The sequence below is a fragment of the Cervus elaphus genome, chromosome 9 (assembly GCF_910594005.1).
Source record: "Cervus elaphus chromosome 9, mCerEla1.1, whole genome shotgun sequence".
Lineage (NCBI taxonomy): Eukaryota > Metazoa > Chordata > Mammalia > Artiodactyla > Cervidae > Cervus > Cervus elaphus.
In genome coordinates, this window is record NC_057823.1 from 56,828,471 (window position 1) to 56,845,567 (window position 17,097).

The following is a 17,097-nucleotide window of genomic DNA, read 5'->3' on the forward strand; positions in this document are numbered from 1 at the left end:
AGTATCTAAAAAATGGCTCTGCTCCAAATAGCTGAATGTACTGCTATGAATCAAGACTCAGGGAAACAGGGAGAGAGGAATTCACACTGGCTTAAATATAATGTAGTGGATTGTATAAGTGAAACCTCATTGAAAGGTCTAGCTTCAGGTATGGCTGGGTCAAGGTATTTCAGAATAATTATTAGGATAATAATAATTATTGAATTATTTAATTTCTATACTCTTACTGGAGCCTTTTCTGGTATGACAACAATGAACTCTTCACTGCATCTACCTCAGGGTGCTCATGGTATAATAGCTGAGATGCCTAAGGTAGAAAATAACTATAACAAAATGTGATATGTGTAATAATAGAGGCACTTACAAGGGAAGATCATAACTCAGAGGAAAAATTGACAACTATTTCTGAGGATAGGTGAACAAGGACTTCAGAGAGAAGTGATACTTTGAAAATTGTTTTGAAAGAGAAGCATGAATTTTACAGACAGATTAGTTATAGTATTTGGGAGACCTGTTTCCAAATCCCAGCTCTGCCATTTACAAATTGCACAGCTTTGAACAAACTATGGCAAATTTCTTTTTGGGGAGCTGCAGCTAGGTCTTTGTTGCTGTGCAAGGGCTTATTCTAGTTGCCAAGAGCAGGGGCCACTCTCTAGTTATGGTCTGTGGGCTTCTCATCGCAGTGGCTCCTCTGAGTGCAGAGCACAGGCTGTAGGGTGCATGGGCTTCAGCCGTTGTGACACATGGCTTAGTTACCCCACCACAGTGTGGAATCTTGGAATAGGGATCGAACCTGTGTCCCTTGCATTGGCAGGCAGATACTTAGCCACTGGGCCACTGGGGAAATCCTAGAGCAAGTTTCTAAAATTCTAAAGTCTTTAGTTTCTTTATGTGGAAACTGGGGATGGAGATACTGACATCTTAGAATTGTCATGAGGGTCTAGTATGTTAATGGGTGCGAAGAACTTACATGTGGGTTTGTACAAAGTAAGCTCTCCCTGAGTGGTAGCTGTCATTCCACTCTTCTAGAATCTCCCTGTTTACCTGACTGCAATAACATGGAGCATAGGATTAGGGCTTAACATCAGCCACGGTAAAGTCAGTTAGCATATATTGAGTGCTTATTGTGTGGCACACATTGCATTAAAATTTCATTTTTGTTGTTGTTTGTTGTTCAGTCGCTCAATCATGTCCAGCTCTTTGCAACCCCATGAACTGCCACATTCCAGGCTTCCCTGTCCTTCACTATCTCCCAGAGAATTTCACTTGCCTTATCTAATTCCCCCCTTCAACTCTTGAAAGTAGGGAAGTTATTTTCTTCCTCTCACAGATGAGGAAACTGAAGCTTTAAGAATTAAATGGTCTGCCAAGGTAACAAAGTTAGTGGTGACACTGTGCAGCTGAGTAACTATCGACTCCATGGACTAATGCATTAGAATGTATTTCCCTTTATGCAGCTTACCCTTATGAACTTCCTTCCCTCAGTGAACTCGGCTGGCGGGTACTCCTGTTGCAACCCATTCTGTGTGCTGTCCTGCTTCTTCTAAAGACACGGCTGTGGAAGCGTGTCTGTGTGTGTTGATGTGCAGTGCTCCTACCCCAAGCTGAGCTGCCTGACATTCACTCCTTGGGTCCTGTGCTTCTTTGCAGGTGAGCCTTCCAGGTGGTCATCGTCGCACTGTGATTGCTGCTGCAAGAACGGTAAGGGTGACAAAGAAGGAGAGAGCGGCACCTCCTGCAACGACCTCTCCACCTCCAGCTGCGACAGCCAGTCTGAGGCCAGCTCTCCCCAGGAGACAGTCATCTGTGGGCCCGTGACACGCCAGACCAACATCCAGACTCTGGACCGTCCCATCAAGAAGGGCCCCGTCCAGCTGATCCAGCAGTCAGAGATGCGACGGAAAAGTGACCTGCTCCGGACTCTGACTTCCAGCTCCAGGGAGTCGAACATGAGTAGCAAAAAAAAAGCTGTTAAGGAAAAGCTGTCAATTGAGGAAGAGCTGGAGAAATGCATCCAGGATTTCCTAAAGATCAAAATTCCAGATAGGTTCCCAGAGAGAAAACACCCTTGGCAATCTGAACTTTTACGGAAGTATCATCTATAGGGGCGGATGAGGGGGTGGGGGTGGGAGAAAAAACAGTGTGTCACCGTTTTGAAATAAACCTCCTGAAAGAAATCCATATTTGAAAAGATAAAACAACAACTAACAATACACATTTGTTAGAACACAATAGCCCATTGATCTACTACTGCCTATTTACCTAGTTCACCTTAACATGTCAATCCACAGGGTAGATTTCTTTCCAGATGTGGAAGTATAAGAAATTCTCTCTCTCTCTCTCTCTCTCTTTTTTTGGTTCTTTGTCTGTTTGTTAACTTGGCCCCGTGTGCTGAGTATCTTGTCTATAGATGAGAGCCAGTGACGTAAGAACAGCTGAGAGGCCTTGGGAATCATTTATCCCAAACTGGGTTTTTCCTCTCTTCTTCTACCTCCCTCCGTTGAATGAAAATTATGGTAGTGATCTGGCCCAATGCCATAGGTTTGGATTTTTAAATTTTCCTTTTTCCTTTTGTTTCTGGGGTGATGGGGGGAAAGTGGCAGATTTATATGACTTTTCACTCAAATTGATTATGTGCCAGTTTATATTGACTCCGTATGCATGAGTATCTGTGCAACAGAAGCACAACCAAGTATGTATATACACACAGAGCACATGACCCCAGGGCCTGGGCCTCCTAAGGGGTTGTTCCTGCCCCCCGCAGCGCCCTCTTAGAGTCCTTCAGCCACAGGAGCCTCTGCTTTTTTCTTAAAAACCCTTCTGGGAAGATTTCTGAGCCTCTCTTGGCATCATTTCCTTACATCTAATAACCCCCATCATCAGCAAATTGTCTCCCTTATTTGGAAATGAACACCCTCAGGCTCCATTTTACTGCACTGCTCTCTCTCAGCCCTAGGAGAAGGTGAGAAGAGCTAGTCACATGTTCTTAGTATTTTAAAAAACCCAAACATCCGTATCCACAAAAATTCCTGCAAAATGACCCCAATTCAGCCTTCTCTACCCTGAGCTGAATTACCTTTCTTCTGTCAATGTTTCTGCCCATGTTTTAATGGTGTGACCTTTCCACGTACTCCATGTTAAGTTCTCTGCATTCCTGTGTAGTTGTGGCAGTAAGAACAGCACACAGTACTTGAATAAGGGTCCAGCCTTTTATTTTAAGGGGAAGTTGTATTTCACACATCCCCTAATAATTTCTTATAACTTTTTAAAACTACAGTGCTTCACTGTTACTTCCTTGGAGCCAGTTTTGTTTGCCTCTGGAATCTGGGCTTTGGCTGTGTCCATACTAGAATTTGGCTGTCACTTCTCTGATGTCTTTGAACAACCCAACTAGATAATTGAAGCTCTGAAATTAAGAGTTGGGCTTTCTAAACGGTCTTTCTTGTTTACATCCTTGACCTGTATGGACACAACCAAAAAGAAACTGTTAATAACCATCCATCCATGTGACTCTGTATTCTATTAATGTACTCATAGTTTTTTTCATAGATTTGTGGTAAATGAAGACTAAAGGGCAAGATTTGACTTTCAGCATTCCTCATGCATTTCAGCGGGAACTGAAAAAATATTTTTTTCCCATCCTTAATTGTGTGCCAAGAACTCCTATTTTTTTTTTTTAAATTGTGTGTGTGTGGGTATGTGTATATGTACCACAGGTAATAAAGGCAACTGGATGATGTCTATGGGAGGAAGACATAGTGACCCATTGCTTCCCATTGAAATCTTTCATTGATGCATATTATTATGTAAGAGGTGTATCTTGATACTTGTTATTAGTGCTCATTAACATATGGATAGCTTTCTGAATTTTTGTTAATTCTTACCTTCACACCTGGGCAACAGACTCAGCCAATGTTTTCTTGTCCTGATGGTTCAAATGGACTTAACAATTTTGCTGAAGTGAAAAAAGAAAGATCATTTTGGGAGTTGTGTTGTAAGATAATTGTATTTATGAATTTAAGTGCTGTTTTTTCATACATTAGTGTATCAGCAGACACTTGATCTTAACTACAACATAGCTTTGTACAGTCTACCAGTATGTCTTTACTGTTTTCAGTGTTTCTTTATACCATTTCATATTGGTCATATTGGTAATAGAAGATTCTGCAAAGGATCATAGAACTTAATGGGTCAAGAAGTTGAATTTGGTGAAAATATCCCCAAACTCACTTTGCCCAAATGATTCTTATGGTCCTATTGGAGTTCTGTCAAAGAGTTGGGGGTCTAACTAAAATGGCCAGAGTCCCAACTTTCTTAAATTTCAGACCTGATTGTAATGGCTTCAAGATAGAAACACACTAGTAAGAAGTGGAGAACTAGTAAGATGGCCATCAACTCACTATTCCTACTATGTATGTACTTTAAATAGGAAATGAAACATTGCAAAGAAAATGTTAATGGCATTTCTCTGTTCTTTGACCTGTCTTTTTTTTTTTTTTTTCTGTTTAGGCTGTCTTTATACCCCCAGAAAACAAAACTGGTGGTGGCAAGTCTGTTTAAAGTAATAACATTTTTAATTGGGGTCAGTTCAAACCAAATAGTTCACATAGCTGAAACAGCAACAGTGTGTTCCTTTGTGTGGTTGTTGGTATGGAAATAACAGTTAAAGTTAGTCATTCAGTTGTGTCCAGCTCTTTGTGACCCCATGGACTGTAGCCCGCCAGGCTCCTTTGTCCATGGAATCTTCCAGGCAAGAATATTGGAGTGGGTGACCATTCCTTTCTCCAGGGGATCTTCCCAACACAGGGATTGAACCTGGGTCTCCTGCACTGCAGGCAGATTTGTAGACCTGGTTAGTAAAAGTCTCTACAGAGACACCAGGTCCATGCACATCTTCAGTCCTAGTTCAAGTGGAATTGAAGTGAGGGCTATGTGGCCTACAACACTGGAAATGAATTCTGGGTAAGTGAATTAGAAGATTAAATGCTATAGTGGCCCTGCACCATGTATCATATTCATTTCCTCAAACTTAAAATAGTTTCAAGAATTTTTTAATTCATTTCTAGACAGAACAATATGTATGGTTTGCTTCTTGAATACTGGTGAGGACAAAGGCTGATTTGAAGAGACTAGTAGCATCAAATGGGTCAAATCAATGAGGAATCATATGCACAGAGACCTTGGAAAATTCTGCCATGCTAAAATCCAGTGAGCTTGTGGAGGTCATTCTCTATGGTATGTGGGTGTTCTGAAGTAAGAACTATATTTATAAAGTCCTCTGACCCACTATCAAAGAGGGAGTGATCTGTATTCAGCAGGAAAGGGGGAAGACAGGAAAATAAAACTGTTGGATCATGGTGGTAGTGTGCTCTCCCTCCCTCTGCTAAGAAAAAAATTGCATTGAGATGTGGCCGTAAAACAACAAAGTGGCTTCCAAAATATGCTGTGCTGTTATCCTTTGTACTTGTAGGCACAGTTATCTTCCTGGAAATGCATGCATGGTGAATTACAATAAAAGGGGAACAATGCACAAATCATAAGTGTTCCCTTTGTTCTTTATTCCTCCATAGCTATAATATGTCTACTCCCGACTGATTCATGTGAGGCAGGGGCACATGTATAAAAGGGGAGCTAACAGGGAATTTTTCTTTTTTTTATTGGTCTTGCTTGATTCATGGGCACCTTGCTTGCTTGATTCACAGACACCTTTACCCATAGCACAGATGTGTACTGTTCACGCTGGGTCCTCTTAGTTACTACTGCTTGAGCTTCTGGATTAACTTTGCTTCTCAGGGTTAGATTCCTCTCTGATTATTGCTTTGTTGGTACCTAGCAAAACAGGCTGCAGTGAGACAAAGAAAAGGCATACATGGTGTTTTGCAAAACTACTTGACACCAATTCCCAAAATGGGAGACAAACTTTGATTCTCATATATTTTTCTCTGTTACAATTTCAACTTTTCAACTTTGTATTTATCATAGTGGTTTAACCCAGAGCACTTAAACGCTGGTATTTTCTGGCACTTTCTATCATACAGTGGGACTTGACTAGTCTTGGTCATCTGGATTATATTTCCTAGAGTTAAGACTACACACTTTTAGGAAGAATCCTTTGTCAACTTCCATGTGACATAGCAATTTTCAGAGGAAAAATGATGAGAGTTATTTTCCCCCATGACCATGACAGATAAATATTTTTGCCAATTTGCATGCTTGGTTATAGGGTCAGCATGGGCTGTTTCTCTCTTAATGTCTTGGTATTGTTGGCATCTTGCAATCTTGATGACCCAATTTATTTATTTTCTTTTATATTGTCAAAATAATACACGAGAGACAGCATTAGAGTGAGCATTCTGTATTCTGAGTTAAAATAAAGTTAGATGTCATTTGTACAGGACTGTACAATGATTAATATCTGCAGAGAAATTAGACCAAATGAAACCTGCTGAAATGGGTTTGATTTATATTGCCTTCATCATTCTGATTTTAGATGAAATGGTTATTGCTCTCCACCCCTGCTGAAAGAAAAAGAGTGTTAAGCTTTAATAATCACAGCTTTGCGATGCAAGCACAAAGCTACTTTGAAATGTTGTTTTTCTCATCTTGCCATATACACTGTAATGGAGATTCATCCCTCAGTGACCTCCATCGCAGAAGTGTTGGCAGTGTTTCCAGTACTCAGCATGTGGAAAGTCATTTGTAGCACTTGTAAAAATGCAGATCCCTGACCCTATTCCCAGAAGGTCTAATCCAGAAACTTCAAAGGGGGCCAAGGAACCTGCATTTAGGGCTTTCATCCTTAATGATTTCTGTGGGATGGTCTGTGGACCTTCCTTTGAGAAACTCTGGTGTTTAGGGACTATGTAGAGGTCACCATTCCTCTTACTTCCTAGTGGCACTCCCTCTCACTTATTACTACAGATGAGTCAGAGCATGCATAATTCATTATCTTAAGGAAAAAACAAAACAAAACAAAATCCAAAGAAGAACATCCTAGGACTAGGGCCGGGCAGATTTCTATAGTTGGTTTGCCCTTTCATCTGCTTGTCACTCATGACCTCCTCTCCGTTTTGTGTATGTTTGATGTTTGTACCTTTTTGTCCCCAAACTGAAAACCTGCATCACTATAGTTGTATGACTGGGTAGATGGGAGCATATCTCTGAGTGAGATGTGTCCTAATGATACCCAACAGGGAACAAAGATAATGCCCTTTTCTGAAGACAGTTGTTCATCTCTAGGCCCATTTATAGTTTGCATCAGAGGAACCTCAGAGTGATCCATAATTTAGTGGAGTGTGTGGCCCGAAAGAGGTTCCTATAACTGCACATACAAACCACCAAAATGAGTATGGGATGTTGAGTGAATTTAGCTATATCATGAAGAAAATCCTGAGTCATTGTACTGCTTACTTTGTCCAATTTGACTCAAGCAGTATTAAGAAACCCTCAGAGAGTTGATGACTCTGAACCTCAACATTAACTAAAAATGTAAAGCAAAATCCATAAAGAAGAATGCATTTAAAAAAAGAAATAGGGAGTGGATTCAAAAATTTCATTTGTAATGATATGAAGTTCTCGAATTTTCAGTCACTCTGACTAGGGGAGATGGCTGTACTGTAATTATTCAGAAGAAAAAAAAAAAAACCAAATTTGGAGGTTTTAAGGGATCCAGTTGATCCTATCCATATAACAGAATAACTGGAGAGGTACCAAATCCTGCCCCCCCACCCCACTACAATAAACAGAGAATAAATGACTTAAATTCATGCTTGTCATAATCATTAATTAATATTTAAGTAAAAACTACTATCAAAGGAAAGTGAAGAATGGTCAGCGAAACTAATGCATTTGAACCACAAATTATTTTGGCCAAGAATTTTTTTAAAATCTTAAATTGGATTTAGTATCCTTTCCCTCCTTTATTTCCCAATGGATCTTTTTATTCCTCAGCTTTCTAAACTTTAAACAATGTTCTTCTTGTTTGTGAAAAAGTTGTATTGTTTATTGGGTAAAGAATTTTTAGTTCCTAGACTATCTTCTTTGCTTTATTTTGGGAATTTACTTTTAAAGGGCTTAAGAAAAATGTGTCCCAGTCCAATGACTATCAAGGGGTTTGTCCTGGAGGAAGGAGGAGGTGATTTTCCTGTTAATCAGCCTTTTAAAAGCACTTAACTGCCAAGTGGAGGATTTAGTAAGTCTCCTCTCTCCAGCGACCTCTTCCATCTTGTCAGTTTATTCTTAGAATTGACCTTTAGCTAATTTACCTGCGTTTGCACAATAAAAATCAACATAACTTCAGACTCTCACTGCTGATGTTGGCTTCATCCATCACAAATGGAAGAGGATTGATGCATAACTCAGTAGTGGAGGAGAACTGCTTTATAATTGTGTGTGTGTGGGGGGGGGGGGTAGGTATACACACGTACAACTTTTACGTCAGTGTTGGGTTGGTAACTAGTGTCTATGGTAATGCTATTCAAGTGCAGGAATATTCAATGTTATTCAAGTCTCTAGTTACAAAGTTTAACAGCTTTTAATTCAGCCCAGTAGTTTGTCTTTACTGTGGGTATGAATACCTGAGAAGGTTGAGAAAGCTGATCTCCTGATACAAAATTCAAACATTACAGATTTCTGGATGAAAACCAAAACTTGTTTTCATTTATATAGTCACTAGTGGCATCATACTCAACTTAAGTGTTAAATGCTCAATCATGTTCAACTCTTTGCCACCCCACAGACTGCAGCACACCAGGTTCCTCTGTCCATGGAATTCTCTAGGCAAGAACACTGGAGTGGGTTGCCATTTCCTTCTCCAGAGGATATTCCCAACCCAGGGATCAAACCCACATCTCCTGCATGGCAGGTGGATTCTTTATCATCTGAGCCACCACGGAGGAAAGAAAAAGAAAGCTTTGAAAGCTAAAATATGCATGGAATTCACATTGATCACTAGTAGTTTTTCTCAACTGCAGCCAGTGGTCAGTGGTTAACTTGTGTGTGAGAGACAGAAACATTTTCAGGAAAGCCTCTGATTTGGGGGTTATGTGCATTTAAGGCAATGACTCTCACACAGGGGTGATTTTGCACTCTAGGGGACTTTGGGTAATGTCTGAGGATGTTTTTGATTGTTCTCACTTGAGAGGTGCTACCAACACCCAGTGAGTAAAAACCAGGAATGCTGCTAAACATCCCACAATGTACAGAACAACCCCCACAACAAAGAATTATCTAACCCTAATGTCAATATGTCAATAGTGCTGAGGCTGAGAAACCCTGAGTTACGGGTTGGTACCAATTTTCCAAGCCATTCTTAACCATGTAGAGAAAGACTTCTGGATCAAGAAATAAAATGAAATGAACAATAATTTGTACCACTTGTAATATGTATAGGCTCTATTTATTATCCTTTTATATAGAAGCGAATGCTGAGATTTAGATAGAAATATGTCATTTTTTCCAGGATTCCAGTAGTGATGAGACAGGTCTAGGGTCTAAATCTGTCTTCTATTTAAGTCTTTCTCTGCCTCAGAAAAATGATACTTCAGTGAAGTCATCAACCTTAAAACAAGTAAATGTGTTGTGAAGCACTTTGGGAGCATATTCAGTTCATGTGACCCTATTAAGGATGTCTTTCAAGCTGATTAACAATATACAGCAAGGTGGTCTCAGAAATGAAACAGAAAAGTCAGGGCAAGAGTGCTTAGAACAGGCCAACAGTTTTATCATCTTTAACTGCTCACTGTGTACTTTGGGTTGAATATCTTCACTAAAGATGACATTTATATCTTGGAAAATGTGATCGTCAGACTCACACAGATGGCCCCCATGCTCTTGTTTTCAGAGAAATGACAAATCTAAGCACAGGTCCCTAGCTACTGAATCTTATTTTTCCATTTGTAGTTACTGACTACATTAGAGCACAAATCAGGTTTGTATCTTAAGTCATTTGACATTTTTCTTTTAATTTATCAAACTCACATCCAAGTGACTGAATAAAGGTCCAGCCATTCTACCTCCAGTTTGTGCAAGGGAAACCGAAGACCAGAGAACTGAAGTCAGACATTCATTTATTTGTGCATTCACTCACTGGTATTTGCTTAATGCATACCATGGACTGGTCACCACAAGGAGCATTATAATCTACTAGGGAGTTGGACTTGGGATACAGAGAATTCAGATCAAGTTCAAATCCTGGGTTAACATTATTTCTGTATGTAGCTCTGATCAACATTTGAGACTTATGGTTTAAATATTGTTATGAATAATGTAGACTATGAATTTGTTAGCATGCACCAGAAACTCTATTAGGTGTTTTCTATGCCTTATCTTCTTTAATCTTAGAGTAACTTAATGAGGCAGACACTGGTACTGTCCTCTTTTTACAGCTGAGGTCATTGAGACATGGAAAGGTAGAGTGGCACATAGCTTGACAATGCAGAGACAGATTCTCATCTGGGTTTATTAAACTCTGAAGGCTCGCAACCACCTGTGATATGAACTCTTTTCTGTTCTGGATTTCATCTTTGTATAGCTTCTTCTGGTCTAAGCAGAAGGTAGCCAGGATGATTCTAGCCTGACATTCTTCCTGCAAGTTGTTAGCTATTTTGTGTTGTAAGTTCCACTAGACATGCACGTCTCTAGGAGATCAAGGAGAAGCAAGTCTGAGGGTGGGGGGGGGGGGGGCTGCGTACCACAGACTGTACCTGATGGTAAAAATGCCATCAAGAGCTTTGTTTTAGAACAAGTATCTAGTGAGAACCAAGCCCTATCATACCCACAGGGGTAAGATAGATTCCATGCCAGGAGATTGGCACCCAAGCTGCTGGCTGTGCTGTTTACAGGAGATCAGGGCAAGTTTCAGGAGAGGTAAAATGACTGTCTGTATATGAGTGCATATGTGTACATGCATGTATATTCCATTTTTACCTTTGGGCTTTTTAAACAGTCTCAGTTTTTGTTCATGACAGGTCAGAAATCCAAATATGATTTGACTGCCCCTGGCATCTTATCATTATTGTTCTGAGTTGGAAAAAAGAGGCAGCTAGAGAAAAGAAACTGCACTGAAATATATGACTGTGTGTGTGTGTTGAGGAGTGTGTATATACTTGTATGTTGTGTATGTGTGTTTATGTATAAATTTTGTGTATATATGTATATATGTGTGTACATCTATCTAAATGTATATATATATATATCTATATCTATACATTTATATATACACATAAGCAAATCTTAGTTTGAAACTGTTTGGAATTTTGAGTTTGAAAGACTGATAATTTATTTTTGATTTCCTAGAGAGTCTAAAATACTTCTAATTTCCAAAATTCTTTTCCACTATGAGTATATGTATATATCTATGGTACAGAAAATATGATTAGAATATCTAGGTTTAACATCTATGGATGCAAAACCAAACAAAAGTGTATTTAAGGAAAAGTCAAACTTGGAAAAACTGGCTTTCTTAATTGAACCATTTGTTGGAATTTCAAACTATGTGTTTTCAGACTTGTTCATTAAACAATAGCACACATACAGCCCACCAAATGATCATGATGATGTTTAGGAAGAAACAAATAAGAAAATGTGGGTCCATGATGGCACAAATCCAATAGTTATCATGCCAATGGTACTTCACCTACCTACCTATTGGTTAATTTACTATCTTATTGATTTTTCTTTCATCATTCATGGAGGGCCTCTGTGGCCTTATATATTTGTAGGTGAAGCTAATTATCTGTTTAATATTTTTAAGAACTATAGTAAATAATTTATAATATGCATATTGTAAATATATACTAAAGCTCAAGGGCACATTGTAATAATAACCAAACGTTTTTCTAGACTTCTACAAGTAACCCTTTCAGCCTGATTATACAGATACCAAAATAGTTGCTCAAAGAAAGAACAAGAAAAAGTTAAATGAAATAAAATGTTACTTATTTGTTTTGGCATGGTACATGCATACAACCAAATGACTGAAATTTGAACTCTTTTAAGGATACAGTAAGTTGTGTTTTCATTCACTGCCATGTGCTTTGCATATTTTGGAGAATATGAAAAGTGTTTTAAGCCAACCTATGCAAAAGAGCTTCCCTGGTGCTCCTTGGGATCAGTTTGTATGCACACAAGACCATACCTTTAGAAGCTCAGCCTGGCTCCCAACCCAGAGCTCAACTGATGGTCCAAGCACAGACTCCTCCTCCCAGGGACCTGTCGGGTTTGCTCACACAGTCAGAAACATTTGCAAACCTATCGAGTATGGTCATTCATTTATTTTTCCCCCAGAGGATCCGTGAAGATGTGGTCTTAAAAGCACCAGAAAGAAAATCAATCTTGTAGCAATTACACACATGTTTTAATTAGGTTTAAGGACACTTGAAGAAGTAATGGTTGTTTCCTCCCAAATTTTAGAGCAGAGGAGGGGGTTAACACCAACCTTGGCTCCAAGTTCTCCTCTCATTTTCCTTTCATTCATTTTTATTCTATAGGAGATTGTTGAATCAAGAGGATTTTGCTTAGAATACTCTGCTTAGTTTAGTAAAGGACAAATTAATTTTTTCTTTTTCTGTAAAACATGAGGGGTGGAGACGTGGGGGTGCCAAAAACCCCTCATTACCCTGTTTCTGATGTAAGAAAATGGATTCGGTAATTACTGGAGTGGTATCCTACTTAAAACACAGAAACAGAAACTTAGGGAAGTCCCATTTCAGAGTTCTGCTGAAAGCTGTTAATGGGGTATGTTGTAAGTGGGTCACCACTTAGATTAACAATGGCATCTCCCTTGTTTCTCTGATAGGAACTTTGTCTGTAAAGTCAAGAATCTTTGTGTTGACTGAAGGAATTGAACTAATGACCTCAGTTGATTTCCTGTTCCCTGTGTCTTTCAGGACCAACAGAGCACTGGATAGAACCTAACATAATCATTTGTCCAAATTGAATTGACATGTTTCAATAGCATCAGTACCACTTTCAACACTTATAAAGACTGTTGATTAGGATAGTTGGGTATCTCCAAGTACAGTTTGCCAGGGATTATTAAGCTCCTCTGACATCCATCTTGGATGCTTTGAAGGCAATGTCACCATAGATAGAGGAGTTTGAATTTTGCTGGAACTAACCCTGAGTGTTGATCTACTGGGGCCTTGCTCATGTTACTTTTTCCTGACCTCATTCAAGTGCTTGATGACTTGGGTCAGTTTGTTGCACATTGATGTATACCAAGTGACACCCACTGAAATTACCTCTTCTCCTTTCCAATGCAGTTCACTTGTACATAAGTGTAATGTCAAATTGTTTACAGGTTCTTTTTGTGTGTAATTGTGATAGCAGATTTAGCTCAGACTTTAAAGGAATCTGTTTACTGAATGGTGTTAAAATGAATGTGCTTATTACAGTATAAACATCATTAATTATGGACTCACATGAATGCATGTCTTCATGTCCTCAACTCCCAGCAGCTCGGTTATCCAGCAAAATGTCTGCGGTCTGTGAATAGCATATATACATAAACTACTGTGATTAATAACTCAGTAACTGTTTCTACCTTGGTATTGAACACTAGATTTTAGCCTGCTGTATTTCTTTCTTACCTATTGTTTTGCAAGAGAAACATGGTAAAAGATAGCACTGCTAATTGTCCCAATGGAATTGCACATCATTTTGGCAATCGTTGCTCCACCCAAAAGGTAACTGCCTGTGATGGAACAATGGCCCTGAGCAACATATAAATATATACATACATATCTATGTATGCAATATCTACAATGCTAATTACTACCATCTATTCTCACTGCCAATGGAAACAAACTATTTTCTTTGGAATCATTGATGGACATAAAAAGTTTAATTTGCTATTAACTGCTTTCATATTCTGTTTAGTTCTTATGGTATGGTAAATGATACAGGTGCAGTATCAGTATTGTAAAATTGTGTGGTGAAAACTACAAAAGTCATTCTGTGGATATATTTTACAAGGCAGACCAGAAACTATATTTCAGATTCTTGTGTGAATATAATTACAGAAATAGGTAACTATTTTTTATGTGTTTGCATAAATGACTCCATTTCATATACATTGTAATTTAGCACCAATCATAATAAATCATTTGGTAACATTTAGTTGTTAGAGATATCTATTTTTAGTATACATGAGAGACTGATGATTCAACATTATTTAACACTAACTCAAAAATTTTAGATGGAAGGTAATTACCATTGCAATTAGTTTATTTCTGGTTTGTTGTGGCAGCTTGCTGGCTTGGGGTACAAAATAAGGAGACTTGATAAGTTGGTTATTTAAAATTCTTAGAATGAGACTGCAGTAAGTTGAGGCCTTGCCGCTGCCTCTTCATAATTGGGTGGCCTTATGCTATTTATCAAGCCTCTTTGAACCGCCATTTCCTCATCTGGAAATAGGGAGTAAAAATGATAGACACCTCATAAGGTTCTTGTGAGAATTAAATTAGATAATCCAATTAAAGCATTTAGCACAGTATCTAGTACATTAAATAGATGTTTAATAATCCCTATTCATTCTCATTACTGCTATCTAAAATACAGATCTCAAAGAGGAGCTTGGATTTAACAGTCTGAATATATTTCTTTTTTTTTTTTTTCCTGTTTAGCCTTTATGGCATTGCCTATAGAGTTAAACATTCAGTATGTTTTCTAATCAAGAGGGAAAATTATACAGGGGGAAAAAGGGAACTCTACAGATTGGGTGGGGGGCTTTAGAAACCATTTAGCCTTTTGCTGCTATGAAGTATATTCAGCAGAACACTTGTCCCATGATATGTGCCAAAAAACAAAGGGAATTGGATGATATACAGTTTGGGAAATATAACTTTTTACATACCTCTCTTTTTAGTTTTTAAATGCTTTTTATCACATTTGAAGCCCTGGGAGTTAGACAGTAAAGGAAGTTTCAAACTTTATTTAACCCAGAATCTCCTAGACTTCTCTCACTGAGGATGTTTCTGAAAATATGAGTCCATAATTTTTGAAAAGCTAATTTAGCCCAGTCCCTCCTTATATAGGAGAGAAAGCTAAGACCCAGACTGGGGAAGGGATAAGCTGAAGGTGAGATGATCCTAGGTCTAAACCCCCATCTAGGGACCCAGGCTAGGACACTTGCACCTAAATCACTCTTGGCTAAGTGACTGACAACAGTGATGGCATTGGTCTGAAAAGCCCTTCTTAATTCACATCCTTCCAGTGCAGACCCAAAGTAAAGGGTCACGTGAGATACTGAAGCCCAAACAGGAAAAGCAAGGACACAGCAACCAGGCCTCCTTCCTTAGATGGCTCAGGGACAGACACTTGTCCTGCCTGGGCATTCAAAAGCTCTCCTTAGAGATGGTCCCGACCATGACACAGATGCTGGGCGGGGCCGTCCCTCCACCTACCACTGGGTTAAGAATTTAAATGGACCAAATGATGGGATGGCTTGGAGGGGAGTTTTCCTTCCAATTTTTTTAAGGGTTTTACTTATTTATTTAATTTTTTGCTACACTGTGCAGCATGCAGGATCTTAGTTCCCCTGGCTGGGATTGAACCTGCCCATGCCCCCTTCAGTAGAAGTGCAGAGTCCTAACCACTGGACTGCCAGGGAGTTCTCCTCCTATGAATTTTTTAGTGGGAAGCTGGGGGCTTTCCTCCAGAAAACTTAGTGAGAAGACCCCTATGTTGAGAAATTGTGAAGTTGCTGCCCTCCACAGCCCCTAACACTGCTTTCATAGAACCCAAGCTTCATCAGGGGCAGTCACAAGGAAAGAGGCTGCCACAGTTCCGGAGGCATGTGGACAGAGAAGGAGCCACATCACGAGGAAACCCCGGCTGCAGCTGTGGTGGACGAGAGACAGCCACAGGTTCATCACCACTGCCCTGCCCCAGACAGCAGGTGAGTTTTCTCTGAAGATCAAGGGTCTGGAGAACACTGCCAGGAGCCTCTGAGGTGAGGGCTGTGAGCACTCGGGTCTGCTCTCTGTGCTGTCTTTGGAGCCCGGGTGGAAAGGAAGGTGTGCCGGGGTGCCCAGTCAGAGCACTGTGATGGTGGGTCAGGAGAAAGACACCCTCTTGGGCTCTCTGGGGAGACTTGGGGAGTCTGTAGGAGACTTCATCCATCTCAGCACTGAAGTTATGAAGAGTCAGTGAAGGCATACAGCTGCTGTCCAAAAGCTCGTCCGTCTGACAAATTGAGTTGAGCAGGACTTGATCAGAAGGATCATAGCTTTTGGAATGCGGGCAGTGAAGCAGGGAAAAACATCACCTTCTCAGACAATAGCCCTCCTCCCCTCTAATTTCAACCCAAAAGCAGCGTTCCATCCCAAGCCTGCAAAACACCCAGAGCCACGTCAATCTCGACCCCAACGGCAGCAGCCACTGAGACGAATCACGACAGGTGTTTATCCCAGTAGGGAGGCTGGTAATAGCCCCCAGCCAGACAGAACACCATCAACTTCAAATAAGCCCGGCTTACCTTGCAAGGCTCACAAATAACAATGTGTCAGCAGCAAGGGCTCAGGAGGGCCAATGCTCAGAACCTCAGAGAGCCCCCCGTGTTACTTAGTCTCAGTAAGCATGTCATGAAAGCACCAGAAAGAAAGTCTGGACATGAAAACTCCAACTTCAGCTTGTGTTCCCCTTCCTTCCTCCTCACTGTATACATTCCCCCTAATAGGGTACCAAGAAATGAAACACCCTACATGCTTAAGAAGGAACATTGAGATGGGTTTCTCTGTGGCTAGATCTGGGCTCAAATGTGTTGTCCAAGACTATGAAATCCATGGTGGATGTAAAACAATTCAATCTGCTGCCTCTGAAACAGAAAATCACAAACCACATGCATCCTTCACACAAATAAAGCTTTCCTCCTCTTCATCTCTCCTGGCCTCTCCACTTCTACATCTCTTCATTCTATTCTGTTTGTTCTTTGGATGTCTGATACAGAGAACAAGCATTTTGAATAAAGCACAGAACCTCTTGTTTTGCACTCTTACTCCCACCTCCACACTTCTCTCCAGGCCTCAGTTTCCTCATCTGAGTGATAAATGAGGAACCTGGAGGAAACACTTCTATGTACTATTTTCCATCCCTCCT

General features: G+C 40.0%; 1 protein-coding gene across 1 annotated transcript in view; it reads left to right on the plus strand.

Annotated features, from left to right (window-relative positions):
• KCTD16 (potassium channel tetramerization domain containing 16) overlaps window positions 1-5,534 on the plus strand; it is a 293,925-nt gene extending 288,391 nt beyond the window's left edge. Inside the window, exon 3 of the mRNA XM_043913130.1 lies at window positions 1,651-5,534. Coding sequence (XP_043769065.1) covers window positions 1,651-2,105 — 455 coding nt within the window. The 3' untranslated portion in view covers window positions 2,106-5,534. The remainder of the gene's footprint in view (window positions 1-1,650) is intronic.
• The last annotated feature ends 11,563 nt before the right edge of the window (window positions 5,535-17,097 follow it).